Source organism: Mustela nigripes, chromosome 8 (assembly GCF_022355385.1).
Source record: "Mustela nigripes isolate SB6536 chromosome 8, MUSNIG.SB6536, whole genome shotgun sequence".
Taxonomy (NCBI): Eukaryota; Metazoa; Chordata; class Mammalia; order Carnivora; family Mustelidae; genus Mustela; species Mustela nigripes.
Genome location: NC_081564.1, coordinates 15,696,922 through 15,716,701, shown reverse-complemented (window position 1 = coordinate 15,716,701; position 19,780 = coordinate 15,696,922). Strand labels below are relative to the sequence as shown.

At 50.3% G+C, this 19,780-nt stretch overlaps 1 protein-coding gene across 1 annotated transcript in view; it reads left to right on the top strand.

Moving 5' to 3' along the window:
- GCN1 (GCN1 activator of EIF2AK4) overlaps window positions 1–19,780 on the top strand; it is a 60,720-nt gene that overhangs the window by 16,492 nt on the left and 24,448 nt on the right. Inside the window, exons 10-33 of the mRNA XM_059408563.1 lie at window positions 325–399; window positions 652–780; window positions 1,549–1,599; window positions 1,943–2,041; window positions 2,254–2,427; window positions 4,789–4,941; window positions 6,152–6,244; window positions 7,844–7,919; window positions 8,075–8,234; window positions 9,040–9,229; window positions 9,311–9,435; window positions 10,184–10,362; window positions 10,678–10,771; window positions 11,355–11,468; window positions 11,561–11,759; window positions 12,632–12,787; window positions 13,264–13,445; window positions 14,969–15,049; window positions 15,400–15,543; window positions 16,924–17,051; window positions 17,269–17,458; window positions 17,670–17,740; window positions 18,395–18,560; window positions 18,911–19,105. Of these exons, the coding sequence (XP_059264546.1) occupies window positions 325–399; window positions 652–780; window positions 1,549–1,599; window positions 1,943–2,041; window positions 2,254–2,427; window positions 4,789–4,941; window positions 6,152–6,244; window positions 7,844–7,919; window positions 8,075–8,234; window positions 9,040–9,229; window positions 9,311–9,435; window positions 10,184–10,362; window positions 10,678–10,771; window positions 11,355–11,468; window positions 11,561–11,759; window positions 12,632–12,787; window positions 13,264–13,445; window positions 14,969–15,049; window positions 15,400–15,543; window positions 16,924–17,051; window positions 17,269–17,458; window positions 17,670–17,740; window positions 18,395–18,560; window positions 18,911–19,105 (3,224 nt within the window). The remainder of the gene's footprint in view (window positions 1–324; window positions 400–651; window positions 781–1,548; window positions 1,600–1,942; window positions 2,042–2,253; window positions 2,428–4,788; window positions 4,942–6,151; window positions 6,245–7,843; window positions 7,920–8,074; window positions 8,235–9,039; window positions 9,230–9,310; window positions 9,436–10,183; window positions 10,363–10,677; window positions 10,772–11,354; window positions 11,469–11,560; window positions 11,760–12,631; window positions 12,788–13,263; window positions 13,446–14,968; window positions 15,050–15,399; window positions 15,544–16,923; window positions 17,052–17,268; window positions 17,459–17,669; window positions 17,741–18,394; window positions 18,561–18,910; window positions 19,106–19,780) is intronic.

Sequence of the window (19,780 nt, the reverse complement as noted above, 5' to 3'; positions counted from 1 at the left end):
TGCGTCAGGCTCCCTGCTTAGCGGGAAGCCTTCTTCTCCCTGTCCTGCTCCCCCTGCTTGTGTTCCCTCTTTCACTGTGTCTCTGTCAAATAAATAAAATCTTTAGGGGAAAAAAAAAGGAACCTCTGCTTTAGACAGTATGAACTTGATGGCACTTGAAAGTAGCGACAAAGGTGTGACTGCTCTTGGGACCGTATGAAGATGAAGAGTGGTCAGGGTTCTTTGCAGCTGGACAGCAGGTCTGACGGCATTGGCTGGGGTGTACAGCAGAAATGGGCATTTATACCAGAGACAGACGTGCTGTGTACTTTCTGTCCCCCTTAGCTATCTCCAGTCTGCTGGCATCGGTGACTCTTGATCTCAGCCAGTATGCCCTGGACATCGTGAAAGGACTGGCCAGTGAGTACCATGACCCCTCTCTGACCCCTAGGATGGCACCTTGGGTTTTGGTTGCCATTTTCCCAGTTACTTTAGGAGAAAGGGCAGGGGACAGCTCAGTTTAAAAAAGAAACTACACTTGCATAGTTTCTTGAGCTTCTTTAGGAGAGTACCTCGCTGGGGTGGGAGAGTTGGGAATGTGGAAAAGACTGAGCTGAAGTCCCAGATGGCTTGGCTCTCGGTGGCTTCTGAGCTGCGGCCGTCTGTGTCCAGGTCAGCTCAAGTCCAACAGTCCCCGCCTGATGGACGAAGCTGTGCTGGCACTGCGGAACCTGGCCCGCCAGTGCAGCGATTCTGCGGCGACAGAAGCCTTGACCAGGCACCTGTTCGCGATCCTCAGCGGTGAGCAAGGCTTCCTGGCTGGGGGGGTGGGGGGATGGCTGAGGTGTGGGTGCTGGGACCTGCTGGGGAAGTGCGTCTCCTGAGTCTGCTTGTGTCAAGGCTGTGTGGTTGAGAGAATGCTCACAGTAGAATGTGAGTGTGTGAAGTGAACAGAAGCATGAGTAGGGAGGGCAGTGTAGATGGGGGTAATCTCAGTTTTTTTTTTAAGTGTAGACATTATTGTATGCATGAAGGGAAAATCTAGAGGGAAACACATCAAAATGTTCATAATGTCTTTGGGTAGTGGACACATGGGTGATTGTAAAATGTTTTTATTTTCTTTATAAACATGAATTTTACTTTATTTATTTCTAAAGATTTTATTTATTTATTTGTCAGAGAGAGAGCACACAAGCAGGGGGAGTGGCAGGCAGAGGGAGAAGTAAACGCCCCAATGAGTAAAGAGCCTGATGCGGGACTCGATCCTAGGACCTGAACCAAACTCGATCATGACCTGAACCAAAGGCAAATGCTTAACCGACTGAGCCACCCAGGCATCCCTAAATGTTTTCCTTCATATTTTTTGTTTCTCAAGTTTTCTGTGAGAACATATTACTGTTTTAGTCAGGAAAAAAAAATCTAGTGAATGTTATTTTAAAGGCAGCTTCACAAACAAAGGCTGCTTCAGGAATCAGAAACTGTATCTTGGTGTCACACACATGACCACATTCACCCTCTGGGAAAATGTGACAGATGTGAATTTTGAATCTTTGCTTTCTCTCCTCTCAGGCTCTGAGGGAAAACTGACTATCGTAGCCCAGAAGATTAGCGTCCTCTCAGGTACAGAATCTCTCCTGGGGTAGAGGTAAGCGTAGTAGTAGATGAGGTGTAATGTAACTGGTGGGTAAGGCAGGTCCTCTATTGGATCTTGACTCCTCTGACAGTCCTGGACATCCCAGCCTGGCTTCCAGGACTCTGCTGCCTTCCTGTGGGGCCAGTGGGACTTGTTTGAGTCTAGCGGGAGACCTGGCTTCTGTGGAGAAGGAGAGATCATCTGTAGGGGGGATTGAGGGAAGGGCAGTGATGGCCAGAGGAGAGACTTGGCTGCTAGGGAAGTGGGCAGCGGCAAGAAGAATCTCGAGTTTGTGGTTTTATGCTGAGCAGGAAATCCCCTGCCTTCCAGGGATCGGGAGTGTCAGTCATCACGTGGTGTCTGGGCCTTCTAGTCAAGTCCTGAATGGGACCGTGGCTGAGCTGTTCATCCCGTTTCTCCAGCAAGAAGGTAACTACAGCATGGGGAGGATGCAGTCAGGACTCGAGCTGATTCTGGTTTTCACCTTCACAGCTGCCATGAACCCCTTCTCAAGGCAGACCTCCCCTGAAGCATTACTGCTTCCTCCCCCTTGTGCTCCTGCTTACTTTAGGGCGCTGCTGCTGGTGGTTGGACGTGGGCCTAAGACACTGAACTGACCAGACTTCTGCTTCTTGCCCTAGTTCACGAAGGCACCTTGGTACATGCGGTCTCTGTCTTGGCTCTCTGGTGTAACCGGTTCACCACAGAAGTGCCCAAGAAGCTCACCGAATGGTTCAAGAAAGCCTTCAGCCTTAAGACTTCCACCTCTGCAGTGAGGCATGCCTATCTGCAGTGCATGTTGGCCTGCTTCCGAGGTGAGATGCCTCTCCTGCGGGGGTGACCGAGTCTTCCGGGCATCCTCACGGTCCCTGGCTTTCCCTTGCTGTCCAGCTTACTCGGCATCACTTCTTTTTTAAGCCTCTGGGAGCATCGGTCTTAGTCATCCACAATTAGTGCCCAGTCTTCACAACAGATTTTGGCTTTTCCCCTTTATCAGATCTCCAAGTTATGAAGCTTTATTCAGAGAGGGCCTGGGTCTAGAACCCGTCACTCTATTATCTGAAGTCATGCGGAAGTGATCGTGAGAGGCCTGATTCAAAAACTCCAGCTTCATAGAAACGTTTTGTTGGACTTAACTAAAAACCAATCACTGCCTTTTCTGTGGTGCTGACAAATCTTAGGCGTGGGTATCCATCTCTTTCCTAAGTAAAGCTAGAGGAAATGTTCCAGTCTGCATAGGAACTAGATCTCCACGGTAAAAATCACCACCTCCGAGATGGCTGGTATTTCCTTTAAAAAAAGTGTACAGTCCTGATGAACTGTGCGAATTATTTATTTATTTTTAAAAAGATTTTATTTATTTATTTGACTGAGAGAAACACTGCGAGAGGGGAACACAAACAAGGGGAGTGGAAGAAGGAGAAGCAGGCTTCCCACCGAGCAGGGAGCCCGATGCGGGACTCGATCCCAAGACCTTGGGATCATGACCTGAGCTAAAGGCAGACACTTAACAACTAAGCCACCCAGGTGCCCCTGATGAACTGTGTTTAAAGAAACATCTAGGAGATTGCAGAGTTGCTGATCGCATGGAAGGGTGTCCCTTCTCTGTCCCTTCTCTGATTGCATGGAGGAGTGCCCGTACTCCTCTGTCAGTTTGCATTTCTGCTGCATTGATCAGTCTTGGTTTTTTCTTTTTTAAAGATTTTATTTATTTATTTGACAGAGATCACAAGTAGGCAGAGAGGCAGGCAGAGAGAAAGGAAGGGAAGCAGGCTCCCCACTGAACAGAGAGCCCAACGTGGGGCTCAATCCCAGGACCCTGGGATCACGACCCCAGCCGAAGGCAGAGGCCCCAACCCACTGAGCCACCTAGGTGCCCCAGTCAGTCTTGATTTTATTTATTTATTTATTTATTATTTTATTTTACTTTTAATTTTTTTTTAAAGTTTTTATTTATTTATTTGACAGACAGAGATCACAAGTAGGCAGAGAGGCAGGCAGAGAGAGAGAGAGAGAGGGAAGCAGGCTCCCTGCTGAGCAGAGAGCCCGATGCGGGGCTCGATCCCAGGACCCTGAGATCATGACCTGAGCTGAAGGCAGCGGCTTAACTCACTGAGCCACCCAGGCGACCCCAATATTTATTATTTTAAAAAGATTTTATTTGTCAGAGAGAGAGAGTACAAGGAGTGGGAGCGGCAGGCAGAAGCAGACTCCCCATTGACTAGGGAGCCTGATGTGGGACTTAATCCCAGGACCCTGGGGTCATGACCTGAGCTTAAGGCAGACACTTAAATGACTAAGCCACACAGGCATCCCTCAGTCTTGATTTTAGATTGAGTTCTAGATAGCAGAGACTTGGTTTAAACGTTTCTTCAGCTTGAGCTGTTTCTACTTGGTGCTTTTAAAATACATAATAGAAAATAAACCTTTAAACATTTTTTTTTTTTAATTCAAATCCATGATGTCTTCCAAATGAAATGTTTAGTAGTTAAGAAAACATTGATTTAGCTATAATTTTAACAGATTTCCACTTTATTTATTTAATGGGTTTAATTCATAGGTCAGCGTATTGGTTCTGGTTTTGGAATTGAGTTGGGAGCTTGTATGATATCGGGGGAAGAGCCCCAGAAAGAAATTGGTGGGTTTGCAGTGGCCCTGGCTCCCCGAATCAGCTCATTGTCGGGGGGCATCTTACTTAATCTCTCTTGGTCTGTTTTCCTTACCAAGCAAATGAATAGCTAGACTATTGGATTTATGAGGATCCTGCTGTCTGTAACATTATGATTGTAGAGTTTGGTTCTAGTTCCCCTACCTCACAGTGTCTGACAAGGTGACTGTAGCATTTTATTCATTTATTTATTTATTTATTTATTTATATTTATATATATATATTTTTTAAAGATTTTATTTATTTATTTGACAGACAGATCACGAGTAGGCAGAGAGGCAGGCAGAGAGAGAGAGAGAGGAGGAAGCAGGCTCCCTGCTGAGCAGAGAGCCCGATGCGGGACTCGATCCCAGGACCCTGAGATCATGACCTGAGCCGAAGGCAGCGGCTTAACCCACTGAGCCACCCAGGCGCCCCGTGACTGTAGCATTTTAGTTGGATAGTGTTCTTCACGAGTAATCTTGTGCTTGATGGAGTGTGTTATAAGGTGCTGGTCCTCTCTCCACAGGTGATACACTATTGCAGGCCCTGGACTTGCTGCCTTTGCTCATCCAGACGGTGGAGAAGGCAGCCTCCCAAAGCACTCAGGTCCCCACAGTTACCGAAGGGGTCGCTGCAGCCTTGCTGCTCTCAAAGCTTTCTGTGGCTGACTCGCAGGCTGGTAAGGGTCTACACTAATTCCCCATGGTAGCAGATGAGGCCTCATCCAGGGTCCCTGGGAGGAGTGACTTGATGTTGAGGATTTCACAGGACCAGCTTGGTCACTACCACAGTGGGTCAGCCACAGGGCTCCTTGTCATCTGCAGGGATGAGTCTTAGGGTCACAGTGGCATGTGGGAGTATAGTCAGGGGACTCCTGTCACTCTCCTTTGCCCTCTTGTTCTAGTGCTCTGGGATGGGGGTTTGTATATAATGCCCAGACTGACCTGGGTTTAGTATAGTGGGGTATTTTTTAATTGGTTATACATTTCTAGAGTGTGACTTGAAAAGCTCCCCCACAGCCAGTCTTCTAGCCACTGAGTTCCCTTCCCTGGACAGTTTACCATGTCCAGAAATAGTCAGTGTGTAATTGACCAAACACACCAGGTAGCATACTGTGTAAATGCCATATTACATACTGAACAACCCTTGGAAAAGATTCCAGATCGGGGCAGCCTAAAGTGCTTTCTCTGTATTCCATGCTTGCTTTAGTCCCACTCTGCCTGCAGATGTACGTGAACTTATTCTTGTGGTTAGAAGTGGAGTTCAGCTCTTCTCATACTTCATTGGGTGCCTTGGCAGGGAGGTGGAGATGAACGTGACCATGCTTCCACACATTTTCAGCTGCTTCACTATAGTGGGAGAGAGGAGATGAAAAAAGACCTCTGTAGTTGAAGACAAAAATGTGGCTTTCAGGCAGTTTTGAAGGAGGGATTACTTTTAGTTGAGGTGTTTGGCTATCAGGAAAGGTTCATGAAGGAGGGAGCATTTGGACTAGGGCCCTGAAGATTAGGAAAGATTTCACCAACTGGAAGGATTTCCACAGCCCAGTGTGAGTTCAAACCAGCCTGAGTCAGGGGAGGCACCGTGTGTGAATGTCAAGTAGTTCAGCCTGGCACCTGGAGTAGGTGGGAATTCCAGGTGGAAAATGCTTGCCTGCGCTCCTGTAGGCAGCAGAGAACCACTGAACGTTTTCACAGAGGCGGTAATACCGAAAGGGCTGGTTGGTTCTCAGAACATGGAGGGAGAGACAGTGAGCCTAGGAGTGACCCAGCCCTGCTGTAGAAGAGGGTCTGTCAGTGCAGAACAACCCCAGCAGCTTCAGGCAGGAGGGGCCCAGCCACGGCAGACAGACTGAACTATGTCGTGGAGTGACCTTTGGTTTCTTGCAGAGGTCAAACTGAGTGGTTTCTGGCAGCTGATTGTAGATGAAAAGAAGCAGATTTTCACTTCTGAGAAATTCCTGCTTATGGCTTCAGAGGATGGTGAGTTACTTAGTTGAACTTACTTTAACTTGAGGTTGGGCCTCAGTGTCTTTGGTGGGTCTTCAGAGAGGACCCGCCTCTGACTGCTTGTTGTCTTGACAGGCAAAAACCTCAGTCACAGTGCTGGGGTCAGCCGCAGTGCCGTTGGCTGCTGTGGGAATGAAGGCACCTCTGTGGGCCATGGAAGGCTGAGGAATGGGGGAGTGGGTTGATTTGTGGAGACAGAGCACTAATGGTTGCGGGGCTGTGATATTAGGTGTAATTATAGCTGATTGGGTAATTGGTGCTGTCTTGGAGGTTTTCTTGTATTACAAGACAGCTGAGAAGCTCTGGTGGAGTGTGGCTCGCTGTACTCCTGGGAGAGAAGGAACAGTTGATCTTTAAGTGTATGTTTAAAATTCTAGGTTGCCTTAGGGGTGTCTGCTGCTAATCGGTGATTTGAAAAGTCTTTTGACTCATAAATCACAACATCCTATTAACGAGCTAAAACTGTTAGTCACTTCTTGATGCTAAAAAAAAAAAAAAGTCAGTTCTTATATAGGAAATACAATCACGTAATTCAAAAATAAAAGATCCAAGAGGGCCTATTTAATAGTCATACCCCTGCTTTGATCTCTGGCTAGAGATAAAATACAACCCGTTGTATTAGCTTCTCTGTATCCTTGGTATTTTATGTTTATACCAGGAGATACCTTTCTAGATTGGTTCTTCACCTTTTTTACACAAATGATAGCATGTCTGCTGTATGCATTGTGCTGTATAGACTTGGCAGTCATTCTACTCCAGTATGCCTATGTCTTCATCTGTTTATTTTTTTTTAGAACTGCACAGTAATTTTTTTTTTTCAGATTTTATTTATTTGACAGAGAGAGATCACAAGTAGGCAGAGAGGCAGGCAAAGAGAGAGAGAGAGGAGGAAGCAGAGGTGCCCTGCACAGTAATTTTTAATGAAGTAGAATAAAGCATATATTTTTCATTAGTTTAAAATACATGTGTGCATTGTCAGCAAAAACAGGACTTCAGATGAGCTGTACTTTCACATTGATAAATGATAGTCACATTTACATTTTAGTGTTCATTTTCCAGGCTTTCCAGTTCTTTCTGGATGTGTTCTATATATTTTTTTGAAGATTTTATTATCGGAGAGAGCACGCACACGTGTGCATGGTGGGGAGGAGCAAAGGGAGAGAGAGAGAGAGAATCTCAGGCTGACTCCCTGCTAAGTGCAGAGCCCAACGTAGGGCTCGATCTCATGACCCTGAGATCATGAGTTGAGCCAAAACCAAGAGCCAGATGCTTAACAGACTGAGCCACCCAGGCACTGTGCATGTGTTCTGTATTTTAAAGATTCCCTTCTTTTTTTTTTTTTTTTAAGATTTCATTTATTTATTTGACAGACAGACATTACATGTAGGCAGAGAGGCAGGCAGAGAGAGGGGAAGCAGGCTCCCTACTGAGCAGAGAGCCCAATGCGGGGCTCGATCCCAGGACCCTGAGATCATGACCTGAGCGGAAGGCAGAGGCTTAACCCACTGAGCCACCCAGGCGCCCCCATGTGTTCTGTATTTTAAAAACACTTCTGTTTGTCTCCCCTCCCAGCCCTGTGTACTGTGTTGCATCTGACAGAGAGGCTTTTCCTTGACCACCCGCAGAGACTCACAGGCAACAAAGTTCAGTACGTGAAGCTTGTTTACCTTTCCCCATTGGGTCAAGGGGGGAGGCAAACTGTGGCGGGAGCTTGAGAATCGGTGGTGCGTGCACTGTCGGGGGGCTGGCTGCGGAGAGCTCCGCGCCCGCCCCCACCACGGTGCCGTGTCCCTGTGCTTCCAGGCAGTACCACCGGGCGCTGGTGGCAGTGCTCCTGAGCCGCACCTGGCGCGTGCGCCGGCAGGCCCAGCACACGGTCCGGAAGCTGCTGTCCTCTCTTGGGGGCTTTAAGCTGGCATTCGGGCTCCTGGAGGAGCTGAAGGCTGTCCTCAGTTCCCACAAGGTGAGGGCATCGGGGGTCAGAACTGGGGCTTGCTGATGTGCTCGGCCCTCCGGGTTATGCCGAGGGAGTTTGGCTGGTCTCTTCCTGGGCTTTTCTCACTCAGACACTATGTATTGCCAGAATCTTCTGCCCTGCTCTTGAGCTCTGATAACACCTTTGTTTCTTGTAATTCGTAATTCTTTTCAGAGATGCTTTTCTTTCTTCTCATGTATCATGACATGTAGTTTTATTCTTGAGTAATGGAGAAACACTCTGTTTTTAAAGCACTTTATAATTTTTAGAGCATTTGCTACCCATTCTCTCTTTTGCTTTTTTTCATACTGCTATTAAAAGGTAGACAGGCTAAATACCCTTACTTTATATGAGTTGTCCAGGGCTCTGGAGCTGAACTGACTTGGCCATGGGTCTCCAGCCAGTGGTTGGCAGAAGTGACCCCAAAGACCTGGTCCCTTCTCAGTGCTCTTTGCGCCCTCTTTCCCTCCCTCCCTCCCCCCCAATCCTCCTTGAGGGATATAGGCCAGTGACAGACTTGTGGTCTCTGCCTAAGTCTCCTGGCCCAGTTTCTGTGGCTGCCTTTCCCACCATGGGCATCTTAGTTACAAAGTCACTTGTGCTTCCTCCTTCTAGGCACATCTCCCAGCCTGCAGGTCCTGTTTTGGGAGCTGGGCATCAGTCTTCACTCTAGCAGGAGCTCCAGAGAGCGACATGTGTGAAAGGCTGCTGTGTCCCTGCTGCTTTTGTCTCTTATGTGCCAGGCTGGCCCAGGGCTCAGAGCAGTGTGAGCTCATGAGTTGTTCCCTTGTAGGTGCTACCCTTGGAGGCTCTGGTGACGGACGCTGGTGAGGTGACTGAGGCAGGCAAAGCGTACGTCCCCCCGAGGGTCCTGCAGGAGGCTCTTTGTGTGATCTCTGGGGTGCCAGGACTGGAGGGTGACATCACCAACACCGAACAGCTGGCCCAGGAGATGCTGATCATCTCACACCACCCATCCTTAGGTCTGTGCTGGGGGCGGTTACAGGAGGGGCAGGATAAGGGCAGGCGGGCAGAAGGCCTCAAATTGTTCCCCTTTCTTACAGTGGCAGTGCAGGCTGGACTCTGGCCGACGCTTCTTGCCAGGATGAAGATTGACCTGGAAGCCTTCATCACCAGGCACCTGGATCAGATCATCCCTAGGATCACCACGCAGAGTCCCCTGAACCAGGTGATTGGCATGTGGACTAATTCTGGCTCCAGGTCACAGATGCTTCAGTGAAATAGATGCAGGTGTGGTGAAGTGCGGCCTTGGACCCCTTGGGTTGCAAGTGACAGAAAATGCAAAGTGGTTTAAGCATGAGAGGGATCCTCCTGCTTCTGAGTCACGGTATGGCTGGTCACTGTGATGCTCGGTACGGGGACTTAGTTGTTACCTTGAGGACACTGTAGGTGGCAGCTCTCTTGCTCTCCATCTCTCTGTCTCTCCCGTCTGACTCTCATCTCTGCTGTCTGTGAAGTGCGGCTTCATTCTCCAGCAGTCTCCCCTTCTCTCTTAGAGGGGCAGTTGATACACTTCCAGATGTACAGCTCATCCCCCATCAGCTCCAGTGGAAAGTTTGCATTTTCCAGTCATTTTCACTGGCATGGGGTCTCACTGCCCTGGGTGTCCTGGCCCTGTCTTTTTGAGCTAGGTCACATGTCCACCTCCGGAAGAGGTAGGAGTAGCTCTACCTGTGCCATGGACACTAAGAGTAGAGGGGGAATGTGACACCCAGTCAGGGTACTGGTACCAGACCAAGTGGGAAATGCTTGCCGAGAAGGCAGGCTCACACTGCGGCTGTCTACACTGGTGGGCAGTGCTCAGAGAGAAGAGGAGGCACGGTCAAGAAAAAGAGCCGGGGACATTTAGGCATGGCAGGACCCCTCTGCAGTGCCAGCCTTGGCACACCTTGACCGTCTTTGTGTTTGTCTGACAGTCTTCCATGAATGCCATGGGCTCCCTGTCCATCCTGTCCCCGGACCAGGTCCTTCCGCAGCTCATCAGCACCATCACTGCCTCCGTGCAGAACCCTGCGCTGCGCCAGGTGACGCGGGAGGAGTTTGCTATCATGCAGACCCCTGCTGGGGAGCTGTATGACAAATCCATTATCCAGAGGTGAGTACCCACTCGCAGGCTCAGTTGCCTCACGCCTTGATTTTGTTACCTGTAAGAGGGAGAGGCCTCTTTTATAGGGTTAAGGAGTGAATGTTTCAAGGAATAAATGAAATCGCTTATCCATTCGTTGGACAAGTACTGCTCTGTTCCAGGCACGTGCTTAGGCCTGGGATACAGGAGTATCCCAGTGTCATGTAGCTCGCACACTGCTGGGGCATGCAGCTTCAAGGCTAGCTGGGATTTCACGACTGGCGGGAGGCTGGAGGACCTATTGGCTGATTTGAAGCTGGCTGATCACCCACTTTGATGTTTCAGTGCGCAGCAGGACAGCATAAAGAAAGCTAACATGAAGCGAGAGAACAAAGCTTATTCCTTCAAGGAGCAGATCATCGAGCTGGAGCTCAAGGAGGTGAGTGCTGGAAGAGTCACATGTGGGGTGGCTGCTAAGCCTGGTGGCCTCAGCCTGGTGACTTTCCTGACTTCGTGTATACTGTTCCCTGGGGTCATCCTGAGGCCTGTGCACACTCTTCTGACCCTTCCACCAGTCCCGGGTTCCCCTACCAATGGAGGTGCTCAGTAAATGCTTGTTGAATGAATGAATGATTTCTTGGCCTTTTCCAGGCTGCAGTTTATACTGGGGGAGAGCGTCTGTAGGAGGGAGGCAAAGGTTTAGATTCTGAAGCCGCATGATTAGAATACCCTTTCCAGCACACTGAGGGACTTTTGTTTTTCTGACATATAAAAGGCTCTTCTTGCCTTTGTCAATAGAGAATCCAGTAAGAAATTACTTCTCCACTGCTGTCTCCATCCTCTGGAAACCAGGTGGCTGTGGACTCTGTGGGAGGCTGGGGAGGCCACATGGTGGGTTTGGGGGCCCAGGTCACAGACTAGAGCTGGCATGGTGCTTACTGTGGGACTGGTCTCTCCCTGCTCTGTGGCGGGGAGGGAGGTGCATTTCCTGGAAATGGAATTGATTTGCTCGTTGATTTTAGGAGATAAAGAAGAAGAAAGGCATAAAAGAGGAGGTACAGCTGACAAGTAAGCAGAAGGAGATGCTGCAGGCCCAGCTGGACAAGGAAGCGCAGATCCGGAGACGGCTGCAGGAGGTGAGTGACTGTTGTCCTGACAGGCCAAACCCGCTCCTCGCTGTCTGGAGCAGGCCCTGCTGACCTGCCTCCTGGGCCAACTCTGCTTGCAGCTGGACGGTGAACTGGAGGCGGCGCTGGGCCTGCTGGACACCATCCTGGCCAAGAACCCCTCTGGTCTGACCCAGTATATCCCTGTTTTGGTCGACTCTTTCCTGCCCTTGCTGAAATCTCCCCTGGCCGCTCCCAGGATCAAGAACCCTTTCCTGTCCTTGGCTGCCTGCGTCATGCCCCCGAGGCTCAAGGCTTTGGGTTAGTTCTTGTTTGCTGGCTGCGGGCATGGCCCAGAGCAGGTTGGGAGGGGGGCGGGGGTGCTTCTGGGGGCGCTTATGGGGAGGTGTATGGTGGTCTGGGCCTCCGACTTCTGTTTCCATATGGAAGCAGCCTTGGAAGCCCAAGCTGCGTATCCTCAGTGCGGACATAGAGCCGCCTCCTCTCTCCCATTATGTCTGCTGTGCCTTCACTCTTGAGTACGAACTTTTAGCCACTCATCATTGTGATCTTTCTGTAGCAGTTTTAAAACTAATAAGTCAGAAATTCAGTGGTAATGGGGTTGGTTTGGTGCCATGTGGTCAGGACGTGCAGCCCAGAGCTCCTGAGCAGCCCCATGTCCCTGATAAGGGGTCTCTGTGACCCTTAGCTTTTTGTTAGCTATGGAGCTACGAAGACCAGATAGGGTGGCTGGACATTATGGTAACTTCACTGTTGGGGGTTAAACAGACTTCCTAGCTTACAGGGGATGTTCCTGTGGGTGAGGCTAGAATCTGGGAACTGTTCTGAGTGGAAAATTGGCACCTTTGGAGCCTGCTGAAACTTATTGGCTGGCTGGGCTTATTATGTGGGAGCTTCAGAGCTTTACCCTTTGCTGAACAACCCCGGGTAGCTCACGTGTGACTTAGTGTCAGAAGGACAGCTCCTGCCTGCCTACCTGCATTCTTCCCCCGACCAGTGCTGTCGCAAAGATGAAATGAGAAATTAGATTGAGGACATTTTGGCATAGCAGCATTGAATACTTTTAAGTAAGAGCATGAGGCATCTGTGCCTGGGGCCCCTGGTTTGTGCCTGGGGCAGATCCCATGTCTCAGTATTGGTCATCCTCTTTGGGTTCCTTCTCTTGGACACAGGCACTTTGGTGAGCCACGTGACTCTACGCCTGCTGAAGCCAGAGTGTGCCCTGGATAAGTCATGGTGCCAGGAAGAGCTGTCCGTGGCAGTGAAGAGGGCGGTGACCCTGCTGCACAGCCACACCATCACCAGCAGAGTGGGCAAGGGTGAGCCAGGTAAGGAACAGGGCAGGGAAGGGCAGTGGGCACTGGGCCGTATGTGCTGGTGCAGCAGGTGCGGCAGGCGCTTGAGCCTCAGTGCCTCCCACCCAGGGCTTCCTGAGGCTGTGGCCTTGGGCAAGTCACTTCTGTTCCTGGCCTTTGTTTCCTCCTCTGAAAAGTGGGGGGTTGGGCCAGATGGAGAATTTCTGAGTCCTGGTATTCTGTGAGTCTCTGTGACCTCCATTGGGAGTTTGCTTCCCGTTACTGTAAGCTGCTTGTGTGTCTTAACTCTCTCTTCCTGGAACTGGGCAGTGTTTGGTGTTGGAGCAGGATTCAGAATTGGGCTACCAGCTGTCATCCTATTCGTGCTTCTGGGCGTCAGAAAGGGCCTCCATCGTCCTTGACCCCCGCTCCACACACTTTGAGGATGGAAACTGAGGCTGCAGCTCTATAGATGTCTGCAAGATTGTGTCCGCTTTTTGCTGTCACAGATGCTGCGCCCCTGTCTGCACCAGCCTTCTCCTTAGTCTTCCCGTTTCTGAAGATGGTGCTGACTGAGATGCCCCACCACAGCGAAGAGGAAGAGGAGCGCATGGCCCAGATTCTTCAGATCCTCACCGTCCATGCCCAGCTGAGGGCCTCTCCCAGCAACCCCCCTGGACGTGTGGACGAGGTTGGCAGGGTTGCTCAGCTCTACCCTTGGTTTGAGGGGGGTCAGGGAGGCAGGGGCTCTCCGTGCTGGCCCATCAGCAGTGCTGGTGGGGTCACAGAGTGTGCGCATGAATGTGTAGCAGCGGTCAAGTGTGCTCTGTAGTGCAGCACTCATGGCCTCAAAGAAGCTTACAGGGCTTCTGAGAGTTTCTTTTTTCCTCACCGTCTTTTTTTATTAGATTTTTTTTTTTTTTTTTGACAGAGAGAGATCACAAGCAGGCAGAGAGGCAGGCAGAGAGAGAGGAGGAAGCAGGCTCCCCACTGAGCAGAGAGCCCGATGTGGGCCTCGATCCCAGGACCCTGAGATCATGACCTGAGCCGAAGGCAGCGGCTTAACCCACTGAGCCACCCAGGCGCCCCTTCTGAGAGTTTCTGACCTGGAGAAATAGAAGGATTTTGTAGCAATTTATTGTGTGAAGTTTTTTTCCTAAGTCAGAAGATTACGCTGATCACTCTGCCTCTGACTTGCTTGTGATTGTGAGATTGGACCTTATTCACTGAAGGGTTTCCTTCTTAACAGATTATGTTCTGAAAGTGTGACAGATTAATGCATGCATATGTTTAAAAATTCTAAGAACACAGAGACAAACAAACAAAAAATAATCGCCCCACACAGTAAGGCCAAAACAGATGGCCCTGCTTCTTTCATATGATCATGTATTCTGGTCTCCCATGCCAGTGGCTTCACGGGCTGTGTAGGGTTCTCTGCTGTGGGGGTACCATGTTTCACTTAACTCTTTACCTGTCGATAGATATATATATATATTTTTAAATTTTTTTTAAGGTTTTATTTATTTATTCGATGGACATAGATCAAAAGTAGGCAGAGAAGCAGGCAGAGAGAGAGGAAGGGAAGCAGGCTCCCTGCTGAGCAGAGAGCCTGATGCGGGGCTCGATCCCAGGACCCTGGGATCATGACCTGAGCTGAAGGCAGAGGCTTTAACCCTCTGAGCCACTCAGGCGCCCCTGTCGATAGATATTTTAAGGTTGTTTCCAACTTCTCCCCATGTGAGCAGCAAGCACTGTGGTGTGCCCTGGCCCCCTGTGCACCCACATGAGACACGTTCTTGGGCGTGGAGTTACTAGGTCACGCAGCACGTCCTGACCTATAGCCTCACCAGGAGCCAGGAGTTCCCATCCCCCCATACCCAACACAGCTTCAAATTGTCATTAACTTTGCCAATGATGGGTAAAAGACTGGTATCCCCTTTTTTTATCTGTTTCTCTCCTACTTTTATGAAGTTAAGTATCCCTCTGTTTAGGGGGTCATTTGCATTTCACATTCTGTGAATCTCAAGTACGTTTCAGAATGATCTGTTTGGAGTCTCAGAGGATGTTGGCTGACGGGGGTTGGCTCCCATGGAGTTAGTGGTAAACCTGACAGGGTTTCCCTGAGAGTGAGAGAATGCTGCTGTTTGTGCTGCCAGGTCCGGTTATAGACCTTCCCCAGAGCCTCACCCTGACTTACCTGCTGTTCTCTCTTAGAATGGCCCGGAGCTGCTGCCTCGAGTGGCCATGCTGCGCCTTCTGACTTGGGTGATCGGGACAGGCTCTCCCCGCCTACAGGTGATCTGGTTTTTAGCTGGCTATTGCTAGAGCTCAGTTTGTGACCCTGAGTTCAGGTCCCTGCGCTTGCGGTCTAGTCCTAGGTCTCTTTCTCAGCCTTCATTTGGATTTGGGCTAAAGGGCTGCTTTTAAGAGAGCCAGCCCGAACATTCTCAGCTAGTGAGGGGTTCTGCCTGGGGCCTGCCACTGGCCTAGGCTGGAGCAGGGGGTTCCCCACTAGGGCTCTAGGATGGGCATTGTCAGTTCAGATCCCTCTCTGGGCTCCTCAGCCCATGGCCCGGCCCACTGTCTGACTCCACAGAAGTAAGTAGTCTGCTGAACTGAGCCCAGCACATCAAAATCCTCTTTAGGTTCTGGCGTCAGACACCCTGACCACCCTGTGTGCCAGCAGCAGTGGCGAGGATGGCTGTGCCTTTGCAGAGCAGGAGGAGGTGGACGTGCTGCTCTGTGCCTTGCAGTCCCCTTGTGCCAGCGTGCGGGACACTGCACTCCGGGTAGGTGCCCACTCCCTGTGGGGCCACTGTGGTATTCCTTGTCCCTCAGTGCAAGTGTTTGAACTGCATGAGGGACATTCTTTTAAATGATCCCATCAAATGATGATGGGAGATACCTCATCAGCACCTGTGTGTCCTGGAGACAAAGAGAAGAAGTCACGGGGCGGGTCAGGATCATTCTAGGAAGGGAAACAACAAATCAGTTGTCACAGTGTGTCACTGGCTTTTTGTCTTTACTTTAGAAGCCTTCACCTGATTTATAGATATATAAATATACATATGTATGTGCATATATGTATGTATGTATTTTAGAGAAACAATGGGGGGGCAGAGGGACGGGGGAGAGAGAATCGTAAGCAGGCTCCATGCTCAGCATGGAGCGGGATGCAGGGCTCAGTCTCACAACCCTGAGATCATGACCTGGGCTGAAATTAAGAGTCAGCTGCTAACTGGCTGAGCCACCCAGGTGGATCCCTTGGTACTTGTATAGATAGATAAAATTCAGAAGATAAGTTTGCTTTTTCAACCCATCACCTTGTAGTTGGTTTTTCTTAGTGCTTTTGGACCAAAAATTAAAGGATTCCCTTGGAGTCTGAAACAGGGCTTCCTGAATGCCGGTCTGTAGCCCCTTGTTAATCAATCTGTGACAGTTTTCAGTGGCTCTTGGCAAAATATGGGAAGCAATGGCAGTGTGGCAAATTCTCCAGGACAGACAAAGGGAATGTCCCTTTTCTAAAGTTTTGTCCTGCCCATTGAGAGTTAAGTTTTAAATTTTACGTTAAAAAGGATTCCACTCCCATTTGCCCATCATCTCCCAAAGGAAAAGCTGTGCGAAGAGCCAGAGCAGCTAACAAGTTGAGCTGACGTGAGGCTCTTCCTAGCACTGGTCGTATTGTCCAGTGGTGCTTTGTGCAGTGATGGGAGCATTTTATATGTGTGCTGTCCAGTGTGAGAGCCACCAGCCAACGTGTGTGGCTGTCCAGCGCTTAAAATATGGCTGGTGTGACTGAGGAACCTAGAGTTCAATTTATTTATTTATTTATTAAAGATTTTTATTTATTTATTTGACAGAGAAATTGCAAGTAGGCAGAGAGGCAGGCAGAGAGAGAGGAGGAAGCAGGCTCACCGCCGAGCAGAGAGCCCTATGCGGGGCTCGATCCCAGGACCCTGGGATCATGACCTGAGCCAAAGGCAGAGGCTTAACCCACTGAGCCACCCAGGTGTCCCCTAGAGTTCAATTTAATTGATTTAACTCTGAAGCCCCGCATGCAGCTGGTGGCTAGGTCTTGGATCGTGCAGCCTCAGAGGGAGGTGCAGAGGCAGATTAGAAGCTCTTGTGAAAACTCAAGCCTTACTCGGTCCCATCCCACCCCCTCTCAGGGGCTGATGGAACTCCACATGGTATTGCCAGCACCTGATACTGACGAGAAGAATGGCCTGAACCTTCTGCGGAGGCTCTGGGTGGTCAAGTTTGACAAGGAGGAGGAGATCCGGAAGCTGGCTGAGAGGTGAGAACCCCCAGGAGATTGTGTTTTGCTTTTTTTTGTTTTGTTTCGGGTTTTTTTTTTTTTTTTTTTTCCTCCCTACTCTCTTGCCTCTCCCCTTATGAAAAAACTGGACTCAGAGTACTCAGCCTACAGCAAGAGAAGGGCTGGGTCCTCGGGTTTGGTGGGGCAGGTGCTGTAGAACCTTGTCCAACTAGTCCCTCCTTTTGTTCTGCTACAGGCTCTGGTCGATGATGGGGCTAGATCTGCAGCCAGACCTCTGCTCCTTGCTAATCGACGATGTCATCTATCATGAGGCAGCTGTGAGGCAGGCTGGGGCCGAAGCCCTCTCCCAAGCTGTGGCTCGGTACCAGCGGCAGGCGGCAGAGGTTATGGGCAGACTCATGGAGATCTACCAGGAGAAGCTCTATGTGAGTGGCCTGTGCACCCCGCTGTGGGCCGGGCCAGGGGAGGCTGGGTTGGAATCTACTCAGCCTCAGACTTGCTCCAGGAAGGAGTCTTGGAACTCACTGTGGCCCAAGGTGGTTGTCACTGATATCCCACCTCCCAGCTGGCTGGCTGGCTCGCCCTGCTTGGGGTGCCTTTGTCACTGCAGTGCGCTTATCAGCTTCTCTGTTGCAGCGGCCACCCCCAGTGCTGGATGCCTTGGGACGAGTCATCTCCGAATCTCCTCCAGATCAGTGGGAGGCCAGGTATAACAGCCGTCCCAATCTTGTTCCACTCAGACCTTTCGAGATACCTCAGGTTGGCTGGGCTGGGTCCCGAGAGGAGGTAGCATGGAGTCATGATACAGTGGAGGAAAAAGGAAAGACCTCCCTCTGAGTCGGAAAGACCTGAGTTCAAGTCTTGGCTCCTCCTGGGCTAGCTGGGTGACTTTGGGGCAGGTGTCTCCTTTCCTCCCAGCCTCTGTTTCCTCAGAGGCCCCTGGGGACCTTTTTACTGTTCTGTATCTGAAAAGGATAGAATCACATTTGTAGAGTAGATTTACTTCCAAACACCTTCACATTTGATTCTTTTACCCCTTCCCTCCTGTAGCCTGCTCTGGAGGTAGAAGGGTAGGCATTGCAGTCACGTGGGGAAACAGAGGCAGAGCTGGTCCCTGGCCAGGGTCACCCTGTAGGAGGTAAACTCTGGGCAGATGGAAGGTCTCCATTTGAGAAATGGGTTGTTGAGACTATTGTGTAGACTGCCGGGTAAGCACCAGGCAGTGGGCTCCATGCTGTGCTCTGCACCCCAGAGGGAGCTGCTGCAAGCTCCCTTCCCTTGTGGCATGCCGGGATAGAGTCCAGCCGCAGAGGAGGCCCCCGACCAGCCCTTGACCCTGACATGCTCCCCCTTTTTCCCAGGTGTGGCTTGGCTTTGGCCCTGAACAAGCTCTCCCAGTGTTTGGACAGCTCTCAGGTGAAGCCCCTCTTCCAGTTTTTTGTCCCTGATGCTCTCAACGACCGAAACCCAGATGTCCGGAAGTGTATGTTAGATGCAGCCCTCGCGACGCTCAACGCCCACGGGAAGGTGAGCCGTCTCAGCCAGTGTGGGGGGTGGGGGGAGGGCTGGGCCAGGGCAGGAGGCAGGTCTGAGCCGTGTGACACAGGGAGGCTGAGCGCCAGGAGATCTGGCAGGGTTCTGGCACCCATGGAAAATTTCATTTCTCTTTTTTTTGAGCCAAAAGGACCCCTAAAGGGTGTTAAATTCTTTTGAGTTTGCTGCATTCCTGCCAGGAAACTGGGCAACCCGCTGGCATTGCTGGCTGCCTTGTCAAGATGTGGTTCCAAAACCAGGCTCGGGCTCAGTCCTCAGGGCAGAAGATGGTCATGTCCAGACGCAGAGTGCAGGGTTGACGTGAGGTGGGCTTGGCTTTCCAGGAGAATGTCAACTCGCTGCTGCCAGTGTTCGAGGAGTTCCTGAAGAACGCGCCCAACGATGCCAGCTATGATGCCGTGCGGCAGAGTGTGGTGGTCCTCATGGGCTCTCTGGCCAAGCACCTGGACAAGAGCGACCCCAAAGTGAAGCCCATTGTTGCCAAGCTCATCGCCGCCCTCTCAACCCCCTCCCAGCAGGTACCTGCCTCCTGGCCAAGGGCCTACAAGCCAGCTGGGGGTTTGGGACCCCCTGCAGGTGTGCAGCGGGGTGCTAGGGCCAAGCTGGGAATCAGGGCCCTACTTCTCTGCAAGGAGTCATCCTTTCGGGCCGGCCTGGTTTGTAGTGAAGAGTACCTTGAAAGGGAGTTACTTTGTTCCAGTAGATTTTCTAGATATTTTTATTTTTTCTACTCATTTACTAATAGTCTTTTTGTAACTTAGTATAAGCCCAGCACTGGGGATGTCAAGATTTAAAAAAAAAAAAAAAAGATGGCTCCCTCTGTTGAGTTTCCCCTGATCCGCTTTGCATTCCTTACACACTCCGTTTACTGCAGTCTCCAAGCCATGGTGTAAGGATTGTTGTTTTCTTTTTGGAAAAACATACATACTTCACCCTTTTCCCCTCCCAAAGTGACTTGCATTTTGGATCACCTAGAATATGTCAAATGCAGGTTTACAAAACTGATCAAAAATTGTTTTTTTTTAAGATTTTATTTATTTATTTGACAGAGAGAAATCACAAGTAGATGGAGAGGCAGGCAGAGAGAGAGAGGAGGAAGCAGGCTCCCTGCCAAGCAGAGAGCCCGATGCAGGACTTGATCCCAGGACCCTGAGATCATGACCTGAGCTGAAGGCAGCGGCTTAACCCATTGA